Source organism: Sorex araneus, chromosome 7 (genome assembly GCF_027595985.1).
Source record: "Sorex araneus isolate mSorAra2 chromosome 7, mSorAra2.pri, whole genome shotgun sequence".
NCBI lineage: Eukaryota > Metazoa > Chordata > Mammalia > Eulipotyphla > Soricidae > Sorex > Sorex araneus.
Window position 1 is genome coordinate 33,773,799 of NC_073308.1, and position 14,221 is coordinate 33,788,019.

Below are 14,221 nucleotides of genomic sequence, written 5' to 3' on the forward strand. Positions count from 1 at the left end.
TCTTGAGCACCCCTGGGTATGGCCCCACCAAATAAATGCCTCCCCTCCCCCAACAGAAACATAAGACAAAATACAAAATGCAAAAACTAAGCTGGTGAAATGTGAATTAAGGACTCCTGAGAGCTGGTGAATTTGGTTTTAGAGATGAGAAAGGAAAATCTAGGGAAAACTGTTGGGACATAGCTGTGAGGAGTTCTCAGCAGGGCAGTACTTCTCAAGGGCATCTTGCAAGGATGCAGATTCTGACCCAGCGGGCCTCTGGTGGAGCCGAGAGTCTACATGTCCCGTCGGCTGCCAGGTGAGGCCAAGCTTCCTGACCCACCCTGCAAAGCCAGAGCCTTAGACAACCAGAGCAAACTTGGGAGGATGAAAATTGCACTGAGATGGGACGGGAGCTTCGGGAGACTCAGATGAGTCACCTGCCCATGAAAGTGCAGGCCATAGGTTTTCCTTTGGCATGCTAAGACAGAGGAGATGCCTGGAATACTTTCTGAAGAATCTGAGAACCCAGATCCTTATCTTTACAGGGCACCTTTTCCATAATGAAATCATTGTCTGTATATATACTGGGAAGAAATACACTAAAATATTTAATATTCAAAACGGGGCCAGGAAGATTAGAGGGGTTAAGGGATTTGCCTTGCACACAGCTGCACCTGGTTTGATGCCTGGAGCCCCGTGATCCCTGAGCACAGAGCCAGGAGTAAACCCTGAACACCCTGTGGTGTTGTGGCCCAAGAGCCCTTCCCCCACCAAAAATCTATACTTAGCGGGGTCCGGAGCTCAGTGGGAGAGCACATATTTGCCTCTGGAGTACCTAGTTCAATTCCAGTAGTATGCACGCACACACACACACACACACACACACACACACACACACACATGCACAAAGATATATACACACAATATACAGACATACATTAAGACATAACTTAATTTCTGATTACTATGTAAGGAATACAAAATACTGTGTATCTGATTTTAATAGGTTAGCAAAAACCGTTCTTCACATTCTACTTTAATGTCACTAAGCACTGGGGCCAGAGAGATAGTCAAGTTGGTAGGGCTCTCGCCTTGCAGGCAGCTGAGCCAGGTTCAGCCTGAGTGCAGAGCCAGGAGTAAGCCCTGAACGCCAAGCTGGGTGTGGCCCCCAAACAAACAAAAATTACTAAATATTAATGCAACACATACCCAACTGCTAAAATTAGAAGTTGGCTGGGTATGCGCAGTGAAAAATGATGAGCTTACAGGCAGCTAGACAGAGGAGGGGATGCATTCGAAATTCAAGGCTAGGCACTTCTCCCTTCCTTTGACATCTGGATTAATCATCTAACTGGGACCAAAATCAAGAGGTATGTTGAGCATCATTTCCAACTCAGAAATGTTTACCCATGAAAGTCTTTAGCAATCGTGCAATGCTCTATTTATCTGATGCTCACGGGCATCTCCCAGCTTGTGCTCAGGGGACTGTGTGGTGTCAGGAATCATCTAGGGCTCCTGCAAGCAAGCTGTACTCAGTTGGCCCCATGCAAGTGCCTTTATCTTTGTACTAACTCTGACCCCAACCCCCGGCGCTGTATAGGATCCCTGAGGACCACCGGGAGTTACCCCCTCAGCACAGAGCCAGGAGTAAGCACTGAGTACAGTCAAAGTAGCCCAAATACTCTTCCCCCACCTCCAAAAAAAAAGCACTGGAGTGGCTTTTTTATTTTTTATATTCCTTTTTTTATTTTTGCTTTTTGGGTCACACCCGGTGATGCACAGGGGTTACTCCTGGCTCATGCACTCAGGAATTACCCCCTGGCAGTGCTCAGGGGACCTTATGGGGTGCTGGGAATCGAACCCGGGTCGGCCACGTGCAAGGCAAATGTCCTACCCGCTCTGCTATCGCTCCAGCCCCTGAAGTGGCTATTCTTGAGACACAAGGACAAACTGGACGTACCTTAAACCGATTGTACATGATCTAGGAAATTTAAAAATTATCTTAAAATATAAAAATTAAAAAAAAATTTTTTTAAATATCATCTGTCCTGGTAAGCCCAAATGTCTAGGCATGTTTATCAGAAACAAACTTTTCCAAAACTCAAGTTGAGTCAGGCTTCAGGCAGTGGTCTTCCTTCACTTCCTGCTGGTAGGCTAAGCATGGCTCCTTTTTCTCCTTACCATTTAATAGCTCTAAACACATCTATCTTACTCACTGCTCTGCAATGTCCCCTCCATCTGTCCTGCTAGTATTCTATTTAAAAATATAATTATTATGGGGTTTTTTTGGCAGTGCTGATCATTGGACCAAAGCCTCACACATGCAAAGCAAGTGCTCTATTACTGGGCCACATCCCAAGCCTGGAAACGTGATAATTAAAGAAATATATATGCCTATATGCATATATACATACATATATATCCCCCATAATTTGTATTATGATTTTTTATTAGAAAGCAAGTACATGGAGGCAGGAGGGAGGAAACAGTGAGAACTTAATCATCTAAAAAATCATTTATACAAGGCTTAAAAACCAAACTGTTAATTGTATTATGAAAGGCAATTCTGCAAATATTTTTAATTTCTGCTCTCACATTAAACTGCCAAAATTCCAACTGGCCTTTTGGTACTAAACATTCGTAACAGACAGTACTCTCAGATCGTTCAAAGTGTTTTTGTGTTTTAGTTCCAGATGGCATATTGGTTCAGCTGGGTAATGACTGAATATAATACAGTGAAATTTTCTTATGTTTTAAATGCATATTATTTATTTGAAGGTTAGAAATTAGAGAAAACATTTTCTATCATTAAAAGCGATGGGAAGTTGGGATTAGTTAATTATTATATACATCCATTACTAAAACATTGTTCTTGCATGATATGCAAAACTTCAGTTTCATACATAGATGAACTGACAGTATCTAAAGGCAAAAAACATTTCCTTTTTATGTTGGGGGTTGGGCCACAGGCAGCAGTGCTCAGGACTTACTCCGGGCTTGGTACTCAGGGATCATCCGATACGGGGCTCAAGGGACCAGATGGGATGACTGGGACCAGACCGGGTTCAGCTGTGTGCAAGGCAAGTGCCCTGTCCACTGTACTACCTCTCCTGCTTTTCATTTTTTCCCTACACTATCTATCCCCCATTTGAACAGACACACACTTGGCATTATTACCCAAACAAAATATTATTTTAATATTTCTTTTCTACCTGGCATCAGTTCCTGAGATATTTAACAAAACAAAATGACAACAAAGATCTAATTTGCTACTCATCCTATAATAAATCTTTCCCAATCCATTTTGTCTTCTCAGAGGGTGGCATTTGTGATCATATTTACTTGACCACTCAAAGTATCACCATGGACCACACGAAGTAACTGAGTGCAACTGTTTTATAAGAAACACTACTTAAAATCCTTATAATGGAAATTTTGACTTTGAGTCCAGCAGGTACCTAGAGGCACCCATATCAGTTTACCGTTATTATTGGTCTTCCAAATGCAGCTAATTCAGATCTGAAAGGTCTCAAGTGTAAGACTGTGGTAAACGCGGCCATTAATCCCAGCCTCCTCAGATCCCTTTTTCCCTCTGTCCTTATACAATAGCCCATCCTCGCCTGCAAAGACAAATCTGTGACATGTTCCAACAACTTCTAAAAGTCACACATCTTACTTTTTCACCGCGGTCGCCCTTCACTAAGTGTTTTATAACTTTTAAACAATCTATGCCAACTCTGGCCCTAATCTAATTTTTCCCTGATAATAAAAGTCAGCCAGGGATGTGACTCATGTGACAGAGAACCTGGCTCGCATGTACAAGGAGCCCTGGGCTCACCCCTGCACAGACTCAGGAACTCTATTGGAAATGGCCTTGTCCCCCAACCTCAGCACTGCAGGACAAATGTCCCTGTCTGTCCCAACTGCAGCATTGCTGGGTTTGTGTCCCCAACAGCTTTTACTTAAAGGGGAGAGGATGGTTTCGGATTTCTCCTGCAAAGCCTTTAAGAGAGCAGCTAAATCACTGGCATGACCAAAAGGCAGCTTGGATGAGGATGGAGCTCAATGGCAGAGCACATGGTTTCCATGTGTGAGGGCCTAGGTTCAATCCCTGTCATGGGAAGAAAACAAACTATTTTAAATGTGACTGCATATAAAAGCATGCATAATTCCTTAGTGAACTCCACGACAAAATTAAATGCTTGGAGCTTCTGCAGCATTTTCTCTTGAATCCAAAGAAAACAAATTCCACAGAAACCCTTAGCACCATTAGCACAGTTTTAAGATGCTCGTTGAAATGCTATCCTAACGAAGGCGGAAAGCCGTACCGGATACATTTTTAGGGGGCTCATATGCACTTCTGCAGTGTCATGAAGCTTGCTCAGTTTTTGAAGGCTCAGCTCATGAAAGTAAAATTTACGTTCTGCCTATTAAATGTGAAGCATTTTCATGACTTGCATTCCTCTGACTTATGCAGGATGAAACTCCGGGTCTCATCTCACGCTTTCTAAAAAAGCTGCAGTCTCTGAGGATTTTTTCCATTTCTATACTGAAACTGATCAGAGAGACCCACAATGAAACCCATTTACAGTTCTCATTCTCTTCCCTGAGAAGGAACTCTCAAATGTTTGCACTTGGCTTCCTTGAACGAAGGGCCTAGTTTATGTGCAACCAGTTATACTGCTGATCTCGCCATTCAATTTTGCAATCCACTCTTTGACAAAATTAATCCAAAACATCACTTCCAGATTTTAAAAGCTGTACTTATCCCAAAATCAAGTATAATTTTAGCTCCCAATTATAACTTTTAGCCCTCCAATAAATAACACTTATAATACAACATTCTTATTTTAAGCAGAAGGAACAAATGAGCCAGTCACAAGTTAAAATTAAACACATTTCTAAGCAAAACTTAAAAATAATTATTGGGGAGTTTCCAATGTTTTACAATCACTCACACTTTTTCCCTTTGTCATACACAGTGCCTTTATACACTGTACTTGTAAATTTTTTTTCACTTTGTTGGAGAATGTAGATTCAATTTTTGTCTTAATCCCTAAATTTTGCACATACTCACTTGATCCCATATAACAATAATTTTGACTGTAACTGGGTAAGAGGTGTTATTTTAAAATTCTCACCCATCAGTGGGGGCTGTGCAATTTTAGAGTTACTAAAGACTTAATACATAAACACAAAGATTAGCCATCTTTTCCTAAATTGGGAATGTAAACAGAAATTCACCAGTTGTCTGTTATTTATTAATTGTTCCACAACAGTACGAAAGTTCATACCAAAGTACCAAAAGAAGTCTGAACTGAAAGACAAAGTAGAACAGCGCTTTAACCAAAGTTCCTCTTTATCCTTCTAGTTACTTAAATTCTCTAGAACCCGTCAGTACTGAAACAGCAAATTATCTTAGAATGGAGGAGAAAAGATCAAGGCCAACACCCAGCCCTCTTCTTCATTCTTCCTTACCTCCCTAACACACACCCTCGGCCCAGTTATTCTTTTATCCCCTACAAAGGGCACGATTTCCTACTGGCAGAGAAGGTCCAAATCATCGAATTTTTCTTTTTCAGTCCATTTTTTAAAAAGACACCTCTTTTATAACATATAACATGCCTGACAAGGCTTGTTTGCACTGTATCTTTCAAGCTAGTCACAACTTAGGCTGGATGAAATAGTCTTGGCTATTAAGATCGTACATGATCACTTCTAGGTGAAAAGGTAGGGGGTTGGTTATGAGTTCATTTCTGCCTATTTCCATCTGAGGGACGCCACTTCTGTGGGACTACAAGTGGCTGACTGCAGTCATTATACATTGTTAACTTTCCTTTGTTGACAGAAAACACTGAACAATTGTCCAGGCTAGCATCTCTATGGTACTTATTATCAAACGAGAAACTGTAAAGATTTCATAAATCCTATTCTACTTATTATTTGACCAGTTTATCAGAAAACTCTATTATGTATGTGCTATTATATAGCCAACACAGACTCCTTAAAAGCTAAATTGCAGAGAGAAATTTAGTATTTGACACATTTTTTGATTTAGATATTGACCTTCCAGTTTATTTGCACACTAAGATTTCAATATTTTGGCAGGGGTGTTATTGTTTTCTGACCAAACCAGAATAGAACTGAACCCTAACTTTGCATGTAGGCAAAGCATGCCCTCAGTCAACTGGTCTCTCTTCGGCCACTGCAGTATTTTTAAAGCAAGAATGCTTAACCTAAGTCTCATTTGGGGGGGGGTTGGGAAGTTGGGGGCAGGGAGAGCATCTTATAAACATGTAGACTGGCTTGTAACTCCTGTGTGCTGACATATTTCTAGTTATACAGGGTTGGGATGGGGGGGGGGCGGGTCATCATCCTATCAACAGCTGCCCCAAAGAGCCTGCAGCCCTAAAAACTGTTATGCAATATGCAATTCTCCCCTAGAATGTAAATAGAATATGCTTAAGTTAATCACACTCAAAAACAGTCAGCACTTTTCTAAAGAGCCAAACAGGTACAAAGCAAACAAATCATTTTAAAAGCAGCTGCTGTCCTTGGGGTAATCGTTTTGTAAAACCAACCATAATCTCACAGGGAACTTTTCTTTCCCACCAGAGTATTTTTCCCATCAGGATTTAGAGTATTCTTTAATACCGTCCATATGCTGACGTTTATTTTAAATGAAACTTTAAGGATATAAAAAAAAATATGTAAGTGGGATTTACACATTTTCCTCTCAGAATCTACCCGGAACTCTTTATCTGCTCAGAGGGTACAAGGAGACTGGTGAACTACCACAGCCCTCTCCTCTTACATACGAAGAGGGCAAACAAAAATACCTGTGGACCATTCCCAGCCAGCCTCCTGCACTCTCAGGCACGGATAACGTCACGAGACTAACAAAGGCATTGCATCTGTTCAGTTGTACCACAGCCGAGATAAAATGCTGCCATTACAGATCACAGAAACCAAGAGGCCCCTAAACTCAGAAAAGGATAAGCTCCTTCTGCAGATCCAGTTAGCTCTAAAATGGTAATTTTTGAAGTCTACAAGCTATTTGCTTTTGGAGAGTGGGGAAGCAAAGTTCTTCAGTCTAACAAGAATTTGGGCACTGGGAAGCTAAGGATTGTACACCCTCACATTGATGAAAGTGTCACCAAGTTCAAGCTTACATGCAAGGAACTACAAAATGTCAAATACCAACAATGAAAAAAAAAATTCCGCATGTCCCACCTGATTATTATACATAGAACTAAATTTGAGAGAGAAATATTTTCATCACTATTTGCAATTAGGAAAAAAAACATGAACATGACACAACTTTCACTGTTCCCATTATTAGATTACCTCTCAAGGTACTGACCATAGCTGCTCATCTGTTTGCCCAAATCCTGACTGTAAAGCAGCACATGAAAAACGCAAAAGATAATTTTCCAAGTCTTAGTATTCTTAACACCTTAAACGCAAAAGGTTTAATGTTGAAATGACCATATTCAGATACAGACATTCTACATGATTTTTTTTTTTTTTAAAAAGGGGAAGTAGTATGTAAAACAAGACTCTGTTCCGGTGAATCTTGAACAGAGACACTAGGGGGGAGTTCCGAGCAGAACCAGGGAGAATTTGCTAGGCGACTCTTGCTCAGGAAAATGACCCAAACTAGGGAATCATCAATCCTGGGCAAAGGAAACACTAATTTACTTTTCCCAGTCACAAGGGACTACAAAGTAGGTATTTCTCTACTGAAAAACAAAAAACAAAACCAAAACAACCCAAATCCATCTGTGCTTAATAATTTATCATTTCTCAATCATAGTATAGAAAAAAAAATACAAAGCCTCAAAGACCTACTCTGTGAAAACATTTTTTTTCAGTTTCTAATTCCTACAAATTTAACATCTGTGATTACTAATTTTCAAAGCACAATTTCCACACTTTACAGTTATCTACACTTTTTCTCCACTCTTAGAAGTTAATATATTTACTCTCAAACACTTTCCCTGCCATCTTCAGTATTTGTCTTAGAGCCTCCCTATTTTCATCCTTTTTCGTTAAGTGTGACATAACAGTTCATTTCCTGGTCTTAAGCATTTTTAAATGCTTGAGGCCATTTTTATTTATGCCACAGCCACTTTATTACATTTTTGAGGCAAAAATAATGTACCCGGGTAGAACCAAAAGACACTGGAACCTGATTTAAAATAAAGCTGCATTTAACAAGCCCTCTGGATTATGTAGGATGACAAACCCAATCTCAAGAAGAAAACGCTCTAACAAACAATATTTAATTTCTATTGTTCCATGTACTATGTCTCCAACACGAAATATTCAATGAATTTTCAAACAGCACAAATCTAGGAACAAGAAAATACTTAACTCTTTGAAGTACAAAATACAAGTCCCTAAGCTGCAGGTGATAACCATGATGTGGACATTTTATACAATATAAGTAACAGGAAAAAAATCTGAAAAATGTTAACTGGATATTAAGTGATATCTCCTTTCTTCAATTTTGTGATTAACAGGTCTTTTATTGGTAGTAAACTAGAGCAAACAATCAGAATAATACATATGCAGTATTCAGTACACACAATAAAAGTTAAAGAAATTCAAAACCTGTATAAAACAAAACACTGGAGGAAAATCATACAGCTTAAGATACAGTGGTAAAGGTCCTCTCCATCCCTTGAAAAGATTACAGCTTGTACTCTGTACCCAACAGAACTTACCTCACCAAAATAATACAGACTTTTTTTAGTATTGAGTGTATTTTAGAAAATCAAACACATTTTCTAAGAATCCTGCAATGACAAAAAGGTGACCCTTTAGCCTGGTAAAGCAGGCTTATGGGAGGAAAAGTGGGAAAGGAAATTAACTAGCATTTTGTAACCATTTTTTAATAATTTCTTATTTTCCAAACACTGCTTTCATAACAGAAGTGTTTTACACTTGCACAATATTAATTACTTTATTATACATGGAAGCCTGTGGTAGGCTGATTACACAATAAGACTGCAAACAACCAGTGGTACTTTTCTGACGCCAGAAGAGTACATAAGACTGAAACATCACTGAAAGTACATAAAAAAACTCATCAGCATAAACATCAAAGTACATTAAAAAATATAATCAGGAAAAAAATACAATTGCTAAAAAGTGGTTTAGAGCAGAGCTACTGTCTTATCAGCAGCTTCAAATGGCAATTAGCATTCATAGCAAGTTTTGATGACTTTACAGGACCCCTGTACAATACTGACTAATGCACCCTTTCAAAATGTACATTAAAGGCTGCAATTTCACAGAGAGGTTCTGATGTCATTACTAAATGCAGACACTCATCTCTCACACTAGTTCTGTCACCAGTTGGAATTACCACTTTATTAGTATCTATAGCTTTGAGTACATGGGATTTCATTATACATGGAAATCTACATGGGGTACTGTTTTTAAAAAATGGTGGTGGTGGGGTATTTATCCTATTATTTATTTGGATGCCATAAGGCATATAAAATGAGTAATACATTACCAACTGGAATGTAAATCATTCTAAAATTAAAACTGTCAAAGTAGGGAGAACAGAGAAAATGGAAAGCCCAGAACTCTTAAGAAACAGGATAGATTGACAAGAGCATAAAAAACAAAAGTGTGGGTGATATGTACCAGCACAGACAAGAGAATAATTTTTTTAAGCCATGTATAATAATGCATACCCCAATTTCAAATAATATTTTAATTCCAACGTGGTTTTAATACTGGAATCAACCAACCTCTAGGGCGTCAACCCCATGCCACTTGTCAGTAGACCCTTAATGGAATTACAGCCTTGTTATGGTTGGAAAAGGAGAGGGTGCTTTTTTTTTTTTCCTTTTATTAAAGCTATCATTCCAGGCTTTGATCAAAGATCCAAGAAGATTTGTTCTACCAGGCTGGAATGAATGTGCTTTGGAAGTTCGGAGTACATTTAAAAGCTGCAACAAAATATAGGTAGCCAATATCTCAGAATTTTGGATCAGCCCAGATGGAGACAGCAATTTGAAATGTTTTCGATCCCTTACTTAAATGATGAAATGTCTATCACATCAGCCCCAAGAAAGAGCAATTTGAAATGTTTTTTCGATCCCTTACTTAAATGACAAAATGTTATATCATACTATCTGTAAATTGGATATTCCATTACAGTGATAACGTACAGAATTTCCATGCGTTATTACACTTTCCTGAGAGTAAAGCAATTAGAATAACCTTAATCCTAGCAACAAAGTTTTTGTTTATTTTTTTTGCATTTTGTATTTTTGTGTTTTTTTGTAGAAGGTTTTTTAAATTTTTGCATTTAAAACTTTTGGGCTATTCCCTGACAATCTACACATGTAAATTTGATTGCTAAACATTGTCACTTTGAATGTCAAACTATTTTTAATCTATTGATTTTGATTAAAAATCATAATACAAACAGAGCTAAAATCACGCTAACAAAATAAACTAAATATGAAAAGTTGCATTGAAAGGGCATTACATTATTCTTAATAGGATCGTGTAGAAACATTCCAATGGCAGTGTTCTCAAAATAAAACAAAATTACATTATAAGAACCTCCAGCCCGGTCACTTTTGGGACCTTACCTGTAACTTTGGCTGGTGGGTGTCTTTACTCTTGTACTACATGGCTCACTTACATCAGACATCATATTTGTATACCCTGAGAAATCTGACACTGAAGTCCTTACTCTATGGTCCACTTCTCCATTAGAGTTAGTGATAAAGGTCATTGGCACCCTGCTGCCCGACTTAAACTGAGAACCGAACGCTTGTGCAAAGTTCTCAATCTGGTATGTTGTTCTAGGCTCTAGGTCTTTCTGAGGATCTATCTGGCTAGCTAACTCCTGAGATGGAATCTGAAAGCTTGTCGAGGACTCTAAGTTTTTCTGTTGTTCCTTCTGGCTAGTCAATTTCTGAGATGACGACTGGAAGGCCGAGGAAGTCTCTAAAGTCTTCTGAGAATCTATCAGATCATCCAGCTCCTGGGAAGGTGTCAACTGCTGATGTGTAGCATCCAAAGCAGATAAATAAAGACCTGGCTGAGATCCAAACAACATTCCAAAAGGAGGCTTTGGCAATGAAGATGGCAACACTGAGGTAACAGATTGGCCGAAACCACACTCCAAAGGAGATGTAGTGTATATCTGTTTTTCTGGAAATAAAGTGTGGTTGTGGAGAGGCGAAGACAAACTGACAAACTGGAAACCGTGTCCAAGAGTGAAGCTTGCATTAGAGGATTTTTCAAAAGCCTGCTGGAGGTATTTGGAGTATTCTTGTAACACGGCTGCCTTATCATTCACAGGCGTTTGGGTGCCTGGGCTCAAACTTCCTTCTTGGACCAATTCTGAGTGTTCTCCTGAGGTGTGTAAATCCACACGTGGCTCTGCGATGCTGAAGGGATCCTCTTTCTGGCTTTCTGATTTGTTGGAGTATTGATCCAAAATACTTTGTAAAACCTCATCAGGAATTCCAGACTTGTCGTGACAAGACTTAATTTCAGCATTGAGCGCTGAGGAGTCAATAAGTGACAAGGGGGCCTCATTGTCCAGAACACTGACACCTGCAGACTGGATGACGGACTGCTGGGAGACCATGTGTCCCACGTTTATAGAAAAGGCACTGTTGCTGCTGGCAGTTGGTAAGTATCTTCTTTTCTTGGAAAACTGCATGGCATCATCGTAATTGCTACTTATCTGACCTTGTTTGCCACTTGCACTTTGGAGAAGGCTAATGGTCTCCACGCTGTTATTGGACGCCAAGCCCAGGGGGCCACTCGGTTTCCCAGACAGGGGCTTCTGCCCCACGATGTCTGGCAAGGGCGACACAAAGTTAAGGTAGTTTTTCTCGGTATTCTTCCTGCTTCCTTTCTTGAAGATCAGTTTTGGCACCCTCTTCTGCAGTTCCTCGATGCCGGTGCCCAGGATGCCGCCACTGGAGGAGGCGGAAGGCATCTCCACCGAGTAACTCTGCAAGTTCAGGCTGTTGGAAATGGGCGACTCGCCCGCCTTCCCGGGCTTCTGCTCCTTGCTCTCGACAGCGATGCTTTTCGACTTCGCTTTCCTCCGCGAGGAACTTGTATTTCCCTGAGACAACACAGCCAGATTGCCCATACTGTTGTGGTTGGACACGGAGGCCGCCCCGGCCGCTGCCGCCGCCGCCGCTGCTGCCGCCGCCGCCGCCCCCGGGTCTGCGCTGCTGGCGGCTCCCTTGGCTATGGCTTCCCCACACGTGCGCCTGTGCTTCAACAGTCGATCGGTCCGTGAAAAATACTGTTGGCAAGTGTCACATTTATATGGCTTTTCTCCACTATGCGTCCTCTTGTGTCTCTCCATGTGGTACTTCTGGATGAACTTCATGCTGCACTGGTCGCACCCGAACGGCTTCTCCCGGCTGTGGATTTTCTCGTGCCGCTGCAGCAGGTATTTCTGGATGAAGCCCATGCTGCACTGGCTGCACTGGAAGGGCCTCTCGCCGGTGTGGATGAGGACGTGCCTCCGCAGGTGGTAGGAGCTCCGGAAAGCAGCACTACAGTGATCACAGATATGAGGTTTCTGACTGGGGGACAGGACGGCGCCCTCCCCCTCTCCAACCAGCGACGGTTTGGAAGATGCACTTGGCTTCCTCTTGGCTTTGATTCCCTGAGATTCTGGCTTTGGCCTCTTTGCCTTTTTGACATTGGCGTCCTGCTTTGGCTCCTCGTTGCCATGGGGGTCATCAGTCCTGCCGCTGAGCAGCACGTCGCGGTGGTGCTGGGCTGCCTGCTGCTGCGGCGGCGGCGGCTGCGGCGGCGGCTGCTGCTGCTGCTGCTGGCCGTGCTGGTGCAGAATACTGAGGTCCTGGATGACGCCGTGGCCGGCCCCGTCCCCGCCGCCCAGGCCTGGCGACCGCTCCTCGGCGCCCGCGAACAGGCCCCCGAAGTGGTGGTGGTGGTGGTGGTGGTGGTGGTGATGGTGGTGGTGGGGGGGGCCCTGCTGCGGCGGCTGCTCGTCGGGTTCGGCGGGCTTCTCCTGCTTGATGCTCACCAAGGACTGCAGGAACCCCCAGGAGGTCCTCTGCGCGGGGAAGGCCGCGGCGGACGCCGCCGGCTCCTTCTTGAAAGTCATGTCCGGGGCCGGCGGCGGGGGGGGCTCGGCGGCCGGGGCTGCGGAGGTAGAGGAGGGTAACACGCACTGCGGGGGAGGGGCGGCCGAGCCCGCCGGCCGGGTGAAGCTGGTGACCGGGGGCAGCCGGTGGTTGAACATGACCATACCCTGGGGGAAGGTGGGCTCCATCTCTCCCCGCCTGCTGCTGCCGCCGCCGCCGCCGCCGCCGCCGCCGCCGGAGCCGCCGCCGGAGCCGCCGCCGGAGCCGCTACCACCGCTACTGCCGGTCCCGCCGCCGCCACTCAGGAACCCGCTGCCGATTTTCATACCCCGGAGCAGGCCTGGCTGGGGGAGAGGCGGAGCAAGAGGGAAGAGGGAGGAAGAGAGGCTGGGACCGGCCCCGGGCCGCGGGACCACCGCGGCGCCCCGGACCCCGCCGCGCCGCCGCCCAGACCGCAACGCGCCCCTCAATTCCCAGCCCGGCCGCCTCCCGCGGCGGCACGCACGCTCCCCCCGGGCCGCCGCCGCCGCCGGGCCGCGCCCGCCGCCCTCCCCGACCCGCCCGCCGCACTTACGGGTACCGCCGCCGCCGCAGCCGCCGTCGCCTCCAGTTAATAAAAATAACGCCGTCCTCTCCACAATGGAATTAAAAGCCTCCCCGGCACTGCGCAGCCGCGCCGCGGTGTCTGCTGGGAACTCCCCGGCCCGGCCGGAGGGGAGCCCGGCCGCGCCACGGCGCATGCGCCGCAGCTTCCGCCCGGCCGGCCTGTCAATCACTGGGGCGGTTGGGCGCAGGAGCGGCCCGGGGCTGCAGGGGAGGGCGTTTGGAGCGGCCCAGGAAAAAAAAAAAAAAAAGGCTTCCGAGGCGCCTCCGCGTGATTGGTGGGTGGCCCGAAAGGGGGTGGGCGTGGGTGAGGGCTTCTGGGGGGGAAAGACGCTTAGGAGGGAGGACCCAAGGGGCGGGAAGTTAAGCTGGACCCAGTTGCGGCGTGGCGTGGGAGCTGCTGCAGAGGAAAGCTGCGGGAGGAGGTGGGGGGGAAACTGAGGATCGAACCTGGGGGCTTTCTTCGCTTTACAGGCCAGGTATTGAGGCAGAAGCCTAACTCTGCACTGGATCCTTGA

At 44.1% G+C, this 14,221-nt stretch overlaps 1 protein-coding gene and 1 long non-coding RNA gene across 3 annotated transcripts in view; one reads left to right on the plus strand and one right to left on the minus strand.

Moving 5' to 3' along the window:
- Nucleotides 1-2,691: 2,691 nt before the first annotated feature.
- Nucleotides 2,692-13,788, minus strand: ZNF281 (zinc finger protein 281). Of its 2 annotated transcripts, none has more exons than XM_055144685.1 (2): nucleotides 13,675-13,788; nucleotides 2,692-13,444 (listed from the first exon to the last, which is right to left on the minus strand). In XM_055144685.1, the coding sequence occupies exon 2, from the start codon at nucleotides 13,424-13,426 to the stop codon at nucleotides 10,598-10,600; it is 2,829 nt and encodes a 942-aa protein (XP_055000660.1). In that variant the 5' UTR covers nucleotides 13,427-13,444; nucleotides 13,675-13,788; the 3' UTR covers nucleotides 2,692-10,597. The 2 variants fall into 2 exon arrangements, with proteins under 2 accessions (XP_055000660.1, XP_055000659.1); XM_055144684.1 differs by having other exon boundaries at nucleotides 2,693-13,440.
- Nucleotides 13,789-13,873: 85 nt separating this feature from the next.
- LOC129406584 (uncharacterized) overlaps nucleotides 13,874-14,221 on the plus strand; it is a 44,268-nt gene continuing 43,920 nt past the window's right edge. The window contains exon 1 of the long non-coding RNA XR_008631085.1: nucleotides 13,874-13,981. This is a non-coding gene — a long non-coding RNA (uncharacterized LOC129406584). The remainder of the gene's footprint in view (nucleotides 13,982-14,221) is intronic.